The sequence below is a fragment of the Lagenorhynchus albirostris genome, chromosome 9 (assembly GCF_949774975.1).
Source record: "Lagenorhynchus albirostris chromosome 9, mLagAlb1.1, whole genome shotgun sequence".
Taxonomy (NCBI): domain Eukaryota; kingdom Metazoa; phylum Chordata; class Mammalia; order Artiodactyla; family Delphinidae; genus Lagenorhynchus; species Lagenorhynchus albirostris.
Window position 1 is genome coordinate 84,733,476 of NC_083103.1, and position 17,725 is coordinate 84,751,200.

The window sequence follows — 17,725 nt, forward strand, 5'->3', positions numbered from 1 at the left end:
ATATTTTTTCTAAACTAAAAAATTTAATGTTTAAATTTTTAAATTAAACTTTTTCTAAATATCATGACAGGGAGAAAAGTTTAAATGCAAAGACCTAGTAAGAACCAAGGTTGAAATTGGAAATGAGGTCAAGGAGAGCTAAGATCTGTAGGTACACAGGAAAGGAACAGATGTGAAAATCAGAATTCTTTTAGTAAGACAGAGGTTAAAAAAAAATCAAGGTTTTGTTGATTTTGTTAACTGTTGATTCTCAGCAACAGTCAAATGGAAGGGTTTAAATGCCATCAATTACCAAAGCACACAAAGTAAAATTTCTCATTCATCCCCTGCAACCTTACAAAAAGGAAATGACACTCAGCCATAAGGATTAATGCATTCATTCATTCAGCAAGCAAGCAACATATATTCATTAAGCATCTACTGTGTCTGAGGCCCAGTGCTAATTAAGAAATAGAACAGAATCTCTGTTCTTTAGGCACTAAAAGTCCTAGTGGAGATGGCAGACAAATATACAGATAATTGCAAAAACACGACAATTGAGTATATAGAAGATCTATGGGGCACATCAAAAGGAACTGCTTAACTATGTCTAGGTATGTCAGGGAAGGCTTCAGAAGGAGATATTTGAGCCAAGTATCAAAAGATGAAGATCTTGTTGCCATGTAGCTGGAGCCAGAAAAGAGCAACCTAAGGATAAAGAATATCATGTGGGATGTAGGTGATGGGGATTCCCTAACATGTTTCAGGTAAGGAAATGATTTATGTTTTAAAAAATCACCTCTGTCTTTATAGAGAGATGGAGAAGATATTAGAGACAAAGAGACCAATTAGGGCTTCCCTGCTGGCGCAGTGGTTGGGAGTCCGCCTGCCGATGTGGGGGACACGGTTTCGTGCCCCGGTCTGGGAGGGTCCCATGTGCCACGGAGCGGCTGGGCCCGTGGGCCATGGCTGCTGGGCCTGCGCGTCCGGAGCCTGTGCTCCGTGACGGGAGAGGCCACAGCAGTGAGAGGCCCGCGTATCGCAAAAAAAAAAAAAAAAAAAAAGAGACCAATTAGAAGGACTTGGCAGGTGAAGTAGAGTTGAGAATGATGAGATGCTACAGTGGGGAGTGAGAGAAATGTCAGACTTGGGAGATACTTTGGAAGCACAGTTAATAGAACCTAATGACAGATTACACGTAAGAGCTTATGAAAGGTAAGAAGGCTAGGACAACATCTACATTTCTGGCTTGGATGACTAGATAAGCTGAGGCCAGGAGGAATACTGAAAGGAAACCACTTTTATGATGCGAAAGATAAGAAATTCAGTTTTGGACCTGTTGAGTTTGAGATGGAAATGGCCATATAATTAGAAATACAGAGCTCAGTTATGGATGAGGATTGTTTTGAGAATAAATAAACATAGGAAAGAGAGAAGAAATAAAAAAGATTATTATTCATGTGCATTGGCTTATTACTAGATGGCTCCCAGCTGGTGCTATACCTGAGCTTCAGCAAGTCTTACCACCATTCTGTCAAAGCCAGCTGTTTCTAGGTAACGATGAGTGTATTTTGTTGTTCTGAGCCCATTACCACAATTCCTTTGCTGTACATGGGTCTCCTGGTTGTAGATAATGTTGTATGTAATAAAATGATGATGGATAAGGCATTCTATAATGAATGGTATTGCCATCCCTGTAACCCTGGCCACTTTGGGCAATCACTGAGTAGTGGCGGAAAATGCTGACATCCACGGGATGGATCATCTTATCCATCTGACTACTGACAGCTTTTTGCCTTATCTAAGCCCTTTGGAGGACATTCACAAGGACGCCAATATATTTAGTGCCCATTCTGAGTATATCTCTCCCCAGACCTAATCACGTTTTCCAACTTATTTCCAAGTCCCCAATCAGCTGAGAAACTTTTAGCTACTGCCCACAGTCAATAAGATCCCAACCCCCCTTGTATATGAAGTGGAGCTTCCTCCAGTTGTGCTCACTGGGAGAATATCCTTTCACCATTTTCTGGGCCAATTGAGGGATTGTAATCTAGTGACTATCTGGTTTTGGATGTTGCCAGCATCCTGTGCAGATCCACAGTGAATTAGACCTAATATACTCTCCCTCTGTTAACATGTCACAAGTGACTCCTCATGAAGCCAGAAGTATGGAGATGAACAGGAGTCAATGTAGCATAAGTAGGTGTTGAAGAAGTCTGGGCCACCTGCCCATACAGCTTACCTTTGGGCTTCTGGACCTTCTCAGACCCATTCTCATATATATACATCTACTTTATACTGAAATGATGCTGTATACTCTGTTTTACGGTTCAATGGATTAGATAAAATCCGGGTCAATTCATATCACATAGCACTTGGTATCCTACTGACAAGCTTCCAGTCTCTACCAGGACCCAGTAGCAAGCCTGGAACAAATTTTCAAATAATTTTTGACAGAGACGGGCACTACCTTCCTCCTAAACCCTAGAGGTGTGTGCTATGATCTTCCTATTAGGGCTCTTTAGAAGCTCCATACAGTTTTTCACTGTCTGCCAGAGACATTTCCAATACTGTTGGGACTGCTGGGCTATAAAGCCCAAGTGGTAGGGCAGCTTGACCACATTGTGAACCTGCTATCATGTTTTTTCTTACACCATGTCCCACTGGCACCTGCTAGCCTTATTAATTACCTAGTAAATGGGTTGGAGCAGCATGCTCAAATGTGGTATATTTTACCTCCCAAATCCAGAGAGTGTTGTGTGTCTTCAAGGTGCAAGGTACAGAATCTTGTCTCTCACTTTAGAAAGGATATCCCAAAATGTTTATAAGGTTCATCTATGTGACAGACCCTTAACTTTTTGCCGAGTTTATCTCCCTCCTTCTAGTGTGTATTTGTCCTGTTAAGTCATCTAGGGAGTTGTCATTTTCTACTCACCATGGTCAATCAGTATAAGGTCACCAGCGTAAAGGACAGGCATGATGTCTTATGGGAACTGAGATACCATGCCCCTGGGGACAAGAGCAAGAAAGCTGACATAGCTCTGAGAGAAAGATGTAAAGATACACTCTGTTATTTCCATGTAAATGCAAACTCTTCTCTTTTTGTTTACTGATCAGGATGGGAAAGAACACATTTGCCAGGTCAAAAGCAGTCTAACAGATGCTAGGGACAGTGTTGATTTGCTCCATTAAAGAAACCACATCTGGAGGAATCTTAGCTGCAATTTGTGTCACCACCTGACTTCTACCACTTCAAAGTTCCATTATTCCCAGTGAACTAAAGGAACCAATTCCATCACAATTTCCCCCACTGTCATCTTCAGTCTATAACCACCACAAATTCATCAAGAATTCTGCTGCTCCCCGAATTTCTTAATAACCTGATGAAGAGGATATCCTCTGGGTCAAACTGCGGTTATAGCTAGTGGGTGGCTAAACATATTGCACATAATAGGAACAAACATATGCATTCCCCAAGCCTTCAGAAATCCTTTTCTACAGTATACTAGAGAAGTTCAGGCATTTTGTAACTGTAGAGCTTTGGTTGAATTCAGGCTTTGATGAGCCAAACTAACAGACCAAGCACCATTTCTGTTGTTGTTTTGGTTTGGTTTGGTTTTTTTTTGGCTGCACTGTGCTGCTTGCAGGATCTTAGTTCCCTGACCAGGGATAGAACCCGTGCCCCCTGTGGTGGAAGCTCAGAGTCCTAACCACTGGATCTCCAGGGAAGTCCTTAAGCACCATTTATTTCTGGATACTCAAGCTAGCACATTAAATCCCTAATCTCAGGTGAGTGTGGCCATATCAATAAATTCAGCTCAATCAACTTCTGAACACCTTAGAATCCACATTCACACATGCTTCTGAGCTCCTGGCAATACGGATTGGTAAATTCTCGAAACTCTTTTGGTTTATAAATGTCATCTCCTCCTGGAGTAGATCTTGTTCCTCTCTGTCTGGACTGTCCTGAGATACGTCTCAGTGTGGACTGGAGGCATTGAGGAAATGGTTGTGGGGAAATCCTAAGGAGAATCAGCATAAGTGTGTGGGGCAACTGAGCCAGGTGCAGTCATTGAAAGGCCTTTATGCAGAGAAGGGCTGGTTTCCTCAAAACAGGGAGGAGGGTTTCCTCCATCAGCAGGAGAGTTTGAAGGCTCAAGGTTCTCAGCTTTGTCTATGTCTGCCCAAATATCCCCATCCCAGTTCTCAGCGTTCCACTTCTTCCCCACTAATGTCCTTAGCTAGCTTAGTGCACAAGACCTGTCTAGGTCTTTTGATTGCACTGCAAGCACTATGACTTTGTGACCCTTTCAACTTGCCCTTGGATTGCCTCCAACTCACCCTGCAACCACAGGAGATGAAGGATTACTCCATGGAGATCTTCTGATTGTCTGATCATGTTCTTAATTTTTTTTTTTTAAACTTAGTGAGGTATAAGTGATATACAGTAGACTGTATTTAAGCTGTACAATTTGAACAGTTTTGACATAAGTATACATCTGTGAACCAATCACTATAATAAAAAAAACAAACATATCCATCACCCCCCAAAGTTCCTTGTGCTACTTTGTTATCCTTCCCTCCCTCCTTTCCCCCACCCTCATCTCCAGACAATTACTCATCTGCTTTGTGTCATTCTAGATTTCTTTGTATTTTCTAGAATTTTATGTAAATGAAATCATATAATATGTACTCTTTCTTGACTGGTTGCTTTCATTCAGCATCATTATTTTGAGATTCATCCATGTTGTTATGTATGAACAATTCCTTCCTTTGTACTGCTGAGTAGTATTCCTTTGTATAGATATATCACAATTTGTTTATCCATCAACATTTGGGTTGATGGGTTGATGGGTTGTTTCTGGTTTTGGGCTATTAGAAATAAAGCAGCTATCAACTTGCATTACAACCTTTCTGTAGACATGTTTTTATTTCTCTTGGGTAAATATCTGAGTAGAATGGCTGGATTTAATAGTAGATGTGTGTAACTTGTAAAATTAAAAAAAACCTGTCAAACTGTTTCCCAAAGTGTGTGTACCAGTTTGCATTTGCTCCATATCCATGCCAATAATTGCTATGACAGACTGTTTTAGCCATTCTAGTGGTTGTGCAGTGGTATCTCATTACAGTTTTGTTTTGCACTTTCCTAATGACTAATGATGATAGTCATTAGTTCACTTGTGCTTTTTTGCTATCTGTATATTCATTGGTAGAGTGTTCAGATCTTTTGCCCATTTTAAAATTAGGTTGTATTCTTATCATTGAATTTTGAGGGTTTTTTTTACATATTCTAAATACAAGACTTTTACCATGTACATATTTTGCAAATGTTCTCTTCCTGTCTGTGACTTGCATTTTTATTTTTGCAAAAGTGTTTTCAGGAGAGCAAAAGCTTTTAACTTTGATGAAGTGCAATTTAACAATTTTTTCTTTTATACTTCATGCGTTCTGTGTCCTATTTAAGAAATCTTTGCCAGAAACAAAGTCACTAAGATTTTCTTGTTTGCTTACTTTTGGATATTTTATGGTGTTAACTCTGATTTTTTTAAGGTCTCATAAAGTGTTTTTATTTTATGATATTTTTCAGATATATACATACTTTTCACATTATTTTCCATTATAGGTTATTATAAGATATTGAATATAGTTCCCTATATTATACAGTAAATCCTTGTTGCTTATCTATTTAATGTATACGAGTTTGTATCTGTTAATCCCATTTCCTAAATTATCCCTCTCCACACTTTCCCCTTTGGTAATCATAAGTTTGTTTTCTATGTCTGTAATTCTGATTCTGTTTTGTATATAGTTTCATTTGTATTATTTTTAGATGCCACATATAAGGGATATCATGTAATATTTGACTTTTCTCTGTCTGACTTATTTCACTTAGTATGATATTCTCTAGGTCTATCCATGTTACTGCAAATGGCATTATTTTATTCTTTCTTATGGCTAATATTCCATTATATATGTGTATATATATATATATATATATATATATATATATATATATACACACACATCTTCTTAAACCAATCATCTGTTGATGGGCTTGGGTTGTTTCCATACCCTGGCTATTGTAAATAGTGGTGCTATGAACATTGGGGTACATGTATCTTTTCAAATTAATGTTTCTGTCTTTGCTGGATATATGCTCAGGAATGGGATTGCTGGATCATATGGTAGCTCCTTTTTAGTTTAAGGAACCTCCATACTGTTTTCCATAGTGGCTGTACCAATTTACATTCCCACCAACAGTGTAGAGGGTTTCCTTTTCTCCACACCCTCTCCAGCATCTATTATTTGTAGACTTTTTGGTGATTGCCATCCTGAAAGGTGTGAGGTGATACCTCATTGTGGTTTTGATTTGCATTTCTCTAATAATTAGCGATGTTGAGCATCTTTTCATGTGTCTGTTGGTCATCTGTATGTCTTCTTTGGAGAAATGTCTATTTAAGTCTTCTGCCCACTTTTTGACTGGGTTGTTTGTTTTTTTGATATTGAGTTGTATGCACTATGGTGTTAATTCTTATATTTAGATCTATGATCTTTTCCAGATGAATTTTATATATGATGCGAGATAAGGATCAAGATTCATTTCTCTGCATTTGAGTATCCAATTTGTTGAAAAGAATATTCTTTTCTGGGCTTCCCTGGTGGCGCAGTGGTTGGGAGTCCACCTGCCGATGCAGGGGACACGGGTTCGTGCCCCGGTCCGGGAAGATCCCACATGGTGCAGAGTGGCTAGGCCTGTGAGCCATGGCCGCTGAGCCTGCGCGTCCGGAGCCTGTGCTCCACAGCGGGAGAGGCCACAACAGTGAGAGACCCGCGTACTGCAAAATAAAATAAAATAAAATAAAGAATATCCTTTTCCAATTAAATTGCTGTGGCACCTGTGTTGAAACTCAATTAACAATATGTGTGTGGGTCTATTTCTCAACTGTCTATTCTGTTCCATTGATCTGTATGTCTATCTTAATGCCAATACCACAATGTCTTTTTTAAAAATAAATTATTTATTTTTAGTTTTGGCTGTGTTGGGTCTTCGTTGCTGCACACGGGCTTTCTTTAGTTGCGGCAAACGGGGGCTACTCTTGTGGTGCACGGGCTTCTCATTGTGGTGGCTTCTCTTGTTACAGAGCACGGGCTCTAGGCGTGCAGTGTCAGTAGTTTTGGCACACAGGCTTAGTTTCTCCATGGCATACGGGATCTTCCTGGGCCAGGGGTCGAACCCATGTCCCATGCATTGACAGGCAAATTCGTAAACACTTCTCCACCAGGGACCCCCCACAGGGTCTTGATTACAGTGGCTTTATAATAAGTCTTAAAATGAGGTAATGTAAGTTCTCCAAATTTTTTTCCAAAATTATTTTGATTATTCTAGTTCACTTGTATTTACATACAAATTTTCAAATTAACTTGTCAAATTCCACATAAAACCCTGCTGGAAATTTTGATTGTGATTACATTGACTGTATACATCAATTTGGAGAGAACTGACATCTTAACAATATTGAGTCTTCTGCTCCATTAATATCTTATGGCTATTTGTTTATTAAGTCTTCTCTAAGTTTTATCAGCAATATTTATTACTTTTCAGTGTACAGGTCATGTAGATTTTCCCCTCAATTTAGGCCTAGGTATTTCATATTTTCTGATGCTACTGTAAATGTTTTTGTTGTTTGTTGCAATGCAACTGGTTTCTGTACCTCACAGCCTTGATAAACTCACCTATTAGTTCCAGTAGCTTTTTAGTAGATTCCTTCGAATTCTGTACTTAGATGATCATGTCAACTGTGAACAAGGACTGTTTTAGTTCTTCCTTTCCAACCTCAGTGTCTCCCCCACCACTCTACCCTGCCACCCTTATTGCACTGACTAGGACTTCAATGCAATGTTGTAAAGAAGTGGTGAGTGCAGACATCCTTGCCTTATTCCTGATCTTAGAGAGAAAGCATTCAGCCATTCACCATTAAGTATCATGTTGGATGCAGGCTTTTTATAGATGCCCTTCATCAAGTTGAGGAGGCTCTTATCTATTTCTAGTTTGCCAAGAGTTTTCATTACAAATGGTAATTTTGTAAGTAATTTCTCTGCATCTTTTGAGATGATTATATCCAGTTTTATTTTTTAAGTCTGTTAATATGGTGGATTGCATTGATTGATTTCCAAATGTTAAACCAATATTGTATTCCTGGGATAAACTCCATTTGTTTATAATGTTATTTATTATCATGTATCTATGTTCATGAGAGATATTGGTTGTTATTTTCTTGTAATATCTTTTTTTCTCATAAGCCTTGAGTGGTTTTATATCCAATAACACTTGCCTCATAGAAAATGCTATAAATATTCCTGTAAGTACTTCTTTAGCTGCATCCCCCAATTTTAATATGTTGTATTTTCATTTTTTATTAAATCAAAAAAAAAAAAAAAGTAAGTGTAGGGACTTCCCTGGTGGCGTAGTGGATAAGACGCTGCGCTCCCAATGCAGGGAGACTGCGTTCTATCCCTGGTTGGGGAACTAGATCCCACATTCATGCCACAACTAAGGAGCCCATGTGCCACAACTAAGACCCGGTGCAGCCAAATAAATAAATACTTTAAAAAAAGAGATTAAAGTAGTAGGAAGAAAAGTTCTTTATACTGCTGGTCCGTTCATGGTGATAGAACTCAGCTTTTGTCTGTCTGAAATGTTTTCTTCCATTTTTTTTTCATCTTTATTGGAGTACAATTGCTTTACAATGGTGTGTTAGTCTCTGCTTTATAACAAAGTGAATCAGTTATACATATATATATGTTCCCATATCTCTTCCCTCTTGCATCTCCCTCCCTCCCACCCTCCCTATCCCACCCCTCCAGGTGGTCACAAAGCACTGAGCTGATCTCCCTCTGCTATGCGGCTGCTTCCCACTAGCAATCTAATCTACGTTTGGTAGTGTATATATCATGCCACTCTCTCACTTTGTCACAGCTTACCCTTCCCCCTCCCCATATCCTCAAGTCCATTCTCTAGTAGGTCTGTGTCTTTATTCTGGTCTTACCCCTAGGTACTTTATGACATTTTTTTCCCTTAGATTCCATATATATGTGTTAGCATACGGTATTTATCTTTCTCTTTTTGACTTACTTCACTCTGTATGACAGAGTCTAGGTCCATACACCTCACTACAAATAACTCAATTTCGTTTCTTTTTATGGCTGAGTTGTATATATGTGCCATGTCTTCTTTATCCATTCATTGGGTGATGGACACTTAGGTTGTTTCCATGTCCTGGCTATTGTAAATAGAGATGCAATGAACATTTTGGTACATGACTCTTTTTGAATTATGGTTTTCTCAGGGTATATGCTCACTAGTGGGATTGCTGGGTCGTATGGTAGTTCTATTTGTAGTTTTTTAAGGAACCTCCATACTGTTCTCCATAGTGGCTGTACCAATTCATATTCCCATCAGCAGTGCAAGAGTGTACCCTTTTCTCCACATCCTCTCCAGCATTTATTGTTTCTAGATTTTTTACTGATGGCCATTCTGACTGGTATGAGATGATATTTCATTGTAGTTTTGATTTGCATTTCTCTAATGATTAATGATGTTGAGCATTCTTTCATGTGTTTGTTGGCAATCTGTATATCTTCTTTGGAGAAATGTCTATTTAGGTCTTCTGCCCACTTTTGGATTGGGTTGTTTGTTTTTTTGTTATTGAGCTGCATAAGCTGCTTGTAAATTTTGGAGATTAATCTTTGGCAATTTTTTCATTTGCAAATATTTTCTCCCATTCTGAGGGTTGTCTTTTGGTCTTGTTTACAGTTTCCTTTGCTGTGCAAAAGCTTTGAAGTTTCATTAGGTCCAATTTGTTTATTTTTGCTTTTATTTCCATTTCTCTAGGAGATGGGTCAAAAAGTATCTTGCTGTGATTTATGTCATAGAGTGTTTTGCTTATGTTTTCCTCTAAGAGTTTGATAGTTTCTGGCCTTACATTTAGGTCTAATCCATTTTGAACTTATTTTTGTGTATGGTGTTAGGGAATGTTCTAATCTCATACTTTTACATGTACCTGTCCAGTTTTCCCAGCACCACTTATTGAAGAGGCTGTCCTTTCTCCACTATACATTCCTGCCTCCTTTATCAAAGATAAAGTGACCATACGTGTGTGGGTTTATCTCTGGGCTTTCTATCCTGTTCCATTGATCTATCTTTCTGTTTTTGTGCCAGTACCATACTGTCTTGATTACTGTAGCTTTGTAGTATAGTCTGAAGTCAGGGAGCCTGAGTCCTCCAGCTCCGTTTTTCATTCTCAAGACTGCTTTGGCAATTCAGGGTCTTTTGTGTTTCCATACAAATTGTGAAATTTTTTGTTCTAGTTCTGTGAAAAATGCCAGTGATAGTTTGATAGGGATCGCATTGAATCTGTAGATTGCTTTGTGTAGTAGAGTCATTTTCACAATGTTGATTCTTCCAATCCAAGAACATGGTATATCTCTCCATCTATTTGTATCATCTTTAATTTCTTTCATCAGTGTCTTATAATTTTCTGCATACAGGTCTTTTGTCTCCTTAGGTAGGTTTATTCCTAGATATTTTATTCTTTTTGTTACAGTGGTAAATGGGAGTGTTTTCTTGATTTCACTTTCAGATTTTTCATCATTAGTGTATAGGAATACCAGAGATTTCTGTGCATTAATTTTGTATCCTGCTACTTTACCAAATTCATTGATTACCTCTAGTAGTTTTCTGGTAGCATCTTTAGGATTCTCTAGGTATGGTATCATGTCATCTGCAAACAGTGACAGCTTTACTTCTTCTTTTCCGATTTGGATCCCTTTTATTTCCTTTTCTTCTCTGATTATTGTGGCTAAAACTTCCAAAACTATGTTGAATAAGAGTGGTGAGGGACTTCCCTGGTGGTGCAGTTGTTGAGAGTCTCCCTGCCGATGCAGGGGACATGGGTTATTGCCCCAGTCCAGAAAGATCCCACATGCCGCGGAGCGGCTGAGCCCGTGCGCCATGGCCACTGAGCCTGAGCGTCCAGAGCCTGTGCTCCACAGCGGGAGAGGCCACGACAGTGAGAGGCCTGCGTATCGCAAAAAATGTATATATAGAGAGAGAGAGAGTGGTGAGAGTGGGCAACCTTCTCTTGTTCCTGATCTTAGTGGAAATGCTTTCAGTTTTTCACCGTTGAGGACAATGTTGGCTGTGGGTTTGTCATATATGGCCTTTTTTATGTTGAAGAAAGTTCCCTCTGCCTGCTTTCTGCAGGATTTTTATCATAAATGGGTGTTGAATTTTGTTGAAAGCTTGCTCTGCATCTATTGAGACAATCATATGGTTTTTTCCTTCAATTTGTTAATATTGTTTATCACATTGATTGATTTGCTTATATTGAAGAATCCTTGCATTCCTGGAATAAGCCCCACTTGATCATGGTGTATAATCCTTTTAATGTGCTGTTGGATTCTGTTTGCTAATATTTTGTTGAGGATTTTTGCAACTATGTTCATCAGTGATATTGGCCTGTAGTTTTCTTTCTTTGTGACATCCTTGTCTGGTTTTGGTATCAAGGTGATGGTGGCCTCATAGAATGAGTTTGGGAGTGTTCCTCCCTCTGCTATATTTTGGAAGAGTTTGAGAAAGATAGGTGTTAGCTCTTCTCTAAATGCTTGATAGAATTCGCCTGTGAAGCCATCTGGTCCTGGGCTTTTGTGTGTTGGAAGATTTTTAATCACAGTTTCAATTTCAGTGCTTGTGATTGGTCTGTTCATATTTTCTATTTCTTCCTGGTTCAGTCTCGGCAGTTGTGCATTTCTAAGAATTTGTCCATTTCTTCCAGTTTGTCCATTTTATTGGCATAGAGTAGCTTGTAGTAATCTCTCATGATCCTTTATATTTCTGCAGTGTCAGTTGTTAGTTCTCCTTTTTCATTTCTAATTCTGTTGATTTGAGTCTTCTCCCTTTTTTTCTTGATGAGTCTGGCTAATGGTTTTTCAATTTTGTTTATCTTCTCAAAGAACCAGGGTTTAGTTTTATTGATCTTTGCTATCGTTTCCTTCATTTCTTTTTCAATTATTTCTGATCTGATCTCTATGATTTCTTTCCTTCTGCTAACTTTGGGGTGTTTTTGTTCTTCTTTATCTAATTGCTTTAGGTGCAAGGTTAGGTTGTTTATTCGAGATATTTCCTGTTTCTTAAGGTAGGATTGTATTGTTATAAACTTCCCTCTTAGAACTGCTTTTGCTGTATCCCATAGGTATTGGGTCATCGTGTCTCCATTGTCATTTGTTTCTAGGTATTTTTTGATTTCCCCTTTGATTTCTGCAGCGATCACTTCCTTATTAAGTAGTGCATTGTTTAGCCTCCATGTGTTTGTATTTTGTTACAAATCTTTTCCTGTAATTGATATCTATTCTCATAGTGTTGTGGTTAGAAAAGATACTTGATACAATTTCAGTTTTCTTAAATTTACCAAGGCTTGATTTTTGACCCAAGATATGATCTATCCTGGAGAATGTTCCATGAGCACTTGAGAAAAATGTGTATTCTGTTGTTTTGGGATGGTATGTCCCATAAATATCAAATATCAAACAAGTCCATCTTGTTTAATGTATCATTTAAAGCTTGTGTTTCCTTATTTATTTTCATTTTGGATGATCTGTCTATTGGTGAAAGTGGGGTGTTAAAGTCCCCTACTATGAATGTGTTACTGTCAATTTCCCTTTTATGGCTGTTAGTATTTGCCTTATGTATTGAGGTGCTCCTATGTTGGGTGCATAAATATTTACAATTGTTATATCTTCTTCATGGATCGATCCCTTGATCAATTTGTAGTGTCCTTCTTTGTCTCTTCTAATAGTCTTTATTTTAAAGTCTATTTTGTCTGATATGAGAATTGCTATGCCAGCTTTCTTTTGGTTTCCACTTGCATGGAATATCTTTTTCCCTCCCCTCACTTTCAGTCTGTATGTGTCCCTAGGTCTGAAGTGGGTCTCTTGTAGGCAGCATATATATGGGTCTTGTTTTTTTATCCATTCAGCCAGTCTGTATCTTTTGGTGGGAGCATTTAATCCATTTACATTTAAGGTAATTATCGATATGTGTGTTCCTATTCCCATTTTCTTAATTGTTTTGGGTTTGTTATTGTAGGTCTTTTCCTTCTCTTGTGTTTCTTGCCTAGAGATGTTCCTTTAGCATTTGTTGTAAAGCTGGTTTGGTGGTGCTGAACTCTCTCACCTTTTGCTTGTCTGTAAAGGTTTTAATTTCTCCATCAAATCTGAATGAGATCCTTGCTGGGTAGAGTAATCTTGGTTGTAGGTTTTTCTCCTTCATCACGTTAAGTATGTCCTGCCAGTCCTTTCTGGCTTGCAGAGTTTCTGCTGAAAGATCAGCTGTTAACCTTATGGGGATTCCCTTGTGTGTTATATGTTGTTTTTCTCTTGCTGCTTTTAATATGTTTTCTTTGTATTTAATTTTTGACAGTTTGATTAATATGTGTCTTGGTGTGTTTCTCCTTGGATTTATCCTGTATGGGACTCTCTGTGCTTCCTGGACTTGATTAACTATTTCCTTTCCCATATTAGGGAAGTTTTCAACTATAATCTCTTCAAATATTTTCTCAGTCCCTTTCTTTTTCTCTTCTTCTTCTGGGACCCCTATAATTCGAATGTTCATTCGTTTAATGTTTTCCCAGAGGTCTCTGAGACTGTCCTCAGTTCTTTTCATTCTTTTTTCTTTATTCTGCTCTGCAGTAGTTATTTCCACTATTTTATCTTCCAGGTCACTTATCCGTTCTTCTGCCTCAGTTATTCTGCTATTGATCTCTTCTAGAGTATTTTTAATTTCACTTATTGTGTTGTTCATCGTTGCTTGTTTCCTCTTTAGTTCTTCTAGGTCCTTGTTAAATGTTTCTTGCATTTTCTCTATTCTGTTTCCAAGATTTTGGATCACGTTTATTATCATTTTTCTGAATTATTTTTCAGGTAGACTGCCTATTTCCTCTTCATTTGTTAGGTCTGGTGGGTTTTATCTTGCTACTTCACCTGCTGTGTGTTTTTCTGTCTTGTCATTTTGCTTATCTTACTGTGTTTGGGGTCTCCTTTTTGCAGGCTGCTGGTTCGTAGTTCCCGTTGTTTTTGGTGTCTGTTTCCAGTGGCTAAAGTTGGTTCAGTGAGTTGTGTAGGCTTCCTGGTGGAGGAGACTAGTGCCTGTGTTCTGGTGGATGATGCTTGATCTTGTCTTTCTGGTGGGCAGGTCCATGTCTGATGGTGTGTTTTGGGGTGTGTGTGGCCTTATTATGATTTTAGGCAGCCTCTCTGCTAATGGGTGGGGTTGTGTTCCTGTCTTGCTAGTTGTTTGGCATAGCATGTCCAAGCACTGTAGCTTGCTGGTCGTTGACTGAAGCTGGGTGTTGGTGTTGAGATGGAGATCTCTGGGAGATTTTTGCCATTTGATATTACGTGGAGCTGGGAGGTCTCTTGTGGACCAGTGTCCTGAAGTTGGCTCTCCCACCTCAGAGGCACAGCACTGACTCCTGGCTTCAGCACCAAGAGCCTTTCATCCACATGGCTCAGAATAAAAGGGAGAAAAAGCAGAAAGAAAGAAAGAAGGAGGATAAAATAAAGTAAGAGAAAATAAAATAGTTATTAAAATAAAAAGTAAGAAATAATTATTAAGAAAAAATTTTTTAAAAAAGTAAAAACAAAACAAAACAAAATGGATGGACAGAACCCTAGGACGAATGGTGAAAGCAAAGCTATACAGACAAAATCTCACACAGAAGCATACACATACACAGTCAGAAAAAGAGGAAAAGGGGAAAAAACAATATATCTTGCTCTCAAAGTCCACCTCCTCAATTTGGGATGATTCGCTGTCTATTCAGGTATTCCACCTATCCAGGGTACATCAAGTTGATTGTGGAGCTTTAATCCACTGCTCCTGAGGCTGCTTGGAAAAATTTCCCTTCTATTCTTCACATAGCATCCGGGCCTCAGCTCTGGATTTGGCCCCGCCTCTGCGTGTAGGTCACCAGAGGGCTTCTGTTCTTCGCTCAGAAAGAATGGGGTTAAAGGAGCCACTGATTCGGGGGCTGTGGCTCACTCAGGCCACGGGGAGGAAGGCCCATGGAGTGCGCGGCGAGCTTGCGGCGGCAGAGGCCAGCAGGACATTGCAGGACGGTGTGCCTGAGGCACACCGTGTGTTCTCCAGGGGAACTTGTGCCTGGATCCCCGGACAGTGGCAGTGGCAGGCTGCACAGGCTTCCCAGAAGGGGGGTGTGGATAGTGACTTGTGCTCATACAGAGGCTTCTTGGTGGTGGCAGCAGCAGCCTTAGCGTCTCATGCCCGTCTCTGGGGTCTGCACTGTTAGCCGCAGCTTGCATCCACCTCTGGAACTCCTTTAAGCAGCGCTCTTAATCCCCTCTCCCCACGTACCAGGAAACAAAGAGGCAAGAAAAAGTCTCTTGCCTCTTCGGCAGGTCCAGACTTTCCCCCAGACTCCGTCCGGGCTAGCCGTGGTGCACTAACCCCTTCAGGCTGTGTTCACGCAGCCAGTCCTGTCCCTGCACTCCGACCAAAGCCCGAGCCTCAGCTCCCAGCCCCCATCCACCCCGGCGGTTGAGCATACAAGCCTCTCGGGCTGGTGAGTGCCAGTCGGCAGCGATCCTCTGTACAGGAATCTCTCTGCTTTGCCCTCCGCACCCTGTTGCTGCGCTCTCCTCCGAGGCTTTGAAGCTTCCCCCCTCCACCACCCGCAGTCTCCGCCTGTGAAGGGGCTTCCTAGTGTGTGGAAACCTTTCCTCCTTCACAGCTCCCTCCCGCTGGTGCGGGACCAGTCCCTATTCTTTTGTCTCTGTTTATTCTTTTTTCATTTGCCCTACCCAGGTACGTGGGGAGTTTCTTGCCTTTTGGAAGGTCTGAGGTCTTCTGCCAGCGTTCAGTGGGTGTTCTGTAGGAGTTGTTCCACGTGTAGATGTATTTCTGATGTATCTTTGGGGAGGAAGGTGATCTCTGCATTTTACTCTTCCGCAGTCTTCCCCCTCGTGTCTCTCCATTTTTATTTTTAAAAGATATTTTTGGTGAGTTAGCTGATATTATTTTTTCTTCTCAGGGATATATTTTCCTGCTTCTTTGAGTGCCTGGTAATTGATTACTATATGGTAGACATTGTAAATTTTATAGATTTTGACCTCTTGAGTATATTGTGTTCCTTTAAATATTTGGGGGCTTTGTTCTTATACATTGTCAAGTAAACTTGGAAACAATTTGATTCTTTTGAGACTTGCTTCTAAGATTTGTTAGATGGGTCCAGAATGACTTTTAGTGTAATCTGTACAAGTCAGTTTCTTTAGGGGAGAAAGAAAGGTTGAGAATGGTATAGAGTGGGTCTAGTGGGTCATATTAAATTTATCTCATATATAAGAGTAAATGCTGATTTTCATATCTCATGTTCCAAAAGATTATGATTTCCTTGTGGTCAAAGAGAACCTGTCTTTTCCCGTTTATATCCCAGAAATTAACGGTGTCTAGCAGGCATTTATTATGTATTTGCTTTCTATGTATTTTAAAAAATATACTGTAATATTTCATCTTATTTTTAAAGTAACATGTAGTTACTTTAGTAGTGATAGCAGTCTAAAAAATGTATACTTCTTTAGTAAGTCTAAGTATTTCATCAACTTACATTTGCTGCATCCATTCTATTTTTCTAATTTTTCTTTTCTTTTCTATATCTTGCCTTCTCTTTAATTTAGAGAAATGGAATTCACTTTCCTTTTTGTCTCCCACCATTACATTTTCAGTAGACTTCCAAAACTATTGAGAAATGAAAAATGAATACACAAAATATTGGATTACTGATTATGAAGTTATCTGACTATAGAAAAGAACTTCTATGTGTTCAGTAGGAATATGCCAAGATAGAAATAGAGGAGAGGATAGACCCTTTTAAGATATTTCTAATTAAGTGAATGGCACATTGAACCTTAAGAGGCATATGCCATAGGAAAATTAGTGTACTGAGGTACTATTTAATAAGTATTTGTTGAATGAATAAATGAATAGACATATTCTAAGAGTGTTTTAGTTTCTCATAAGAACAGATCTGACCAGTAGGTGCTATTGACTTTTGAAGACTCTAATCCTCAAGGAATATGGGCACACTCAGAGAATACAGAAATCTCACCATTGTGTCCCAAGACTTTGTGGTTTCTCCTGTTTGACACTTTATACTGATTGCCTGTTTTCCTATTTCCAATTCATTCTTCCTCCCTCACCACATACACATTAAATAACAAAGAGGAAAGTTTGTTACCCCCCACAGCACTCTGAACTTGCCTCTATTAAATCACATATTCACTGTACTGTACTGAAATATCCTGTTTACTTGACTTTCTCCTTAATTAAAAGCAAACTACTTGAGAGGAAGGACTATTCTTATGTACTATTGCTTCCCAAGCATCTAGTACAATGCCTGACATCTGGTTGGTATGCAATAAAGTTTGTTGAATGAATGAATGAATTCACACTTTGATCATTTTCACTTTTCATACTTAGTATATTCAGTATACTACATTCTACAATCTGTATACCAGAGACTGAGGATTTGAATGAAGATACTTGCAGCTATATAAACAAATATCCAGAGCTATAGAACCAGATAATGTTAACTTTAAAAATATAAGCTTACAAATATCCTTAGATAGAAATTATTTCCACAAAAAGATTAAACATGGGTGTCTATAGAAAAGT

General features: G+C 39.1%; 1 protein-coding gene across 1 annotated transcript in view; it reads right to left on the minus strand.

Annotated features, from left to right (window-relative positions):
• The window catches only part of C9H11orf65 (chromosome 9 C11orf65 homolog), an 89,774-nt gene that overhangs the window by 12,970 nt on the left and 59,079 nt on the right, over window positions 1–17,725 (minus strand). Inside the window, 1 exon segment of the mRNA XM_060160331.1 lies at window positions 16,659–16,789. Within this exon segment, the coding sequence (XP_060016314.1) occupies window positions 16,659–16,789 (131 nt within the window).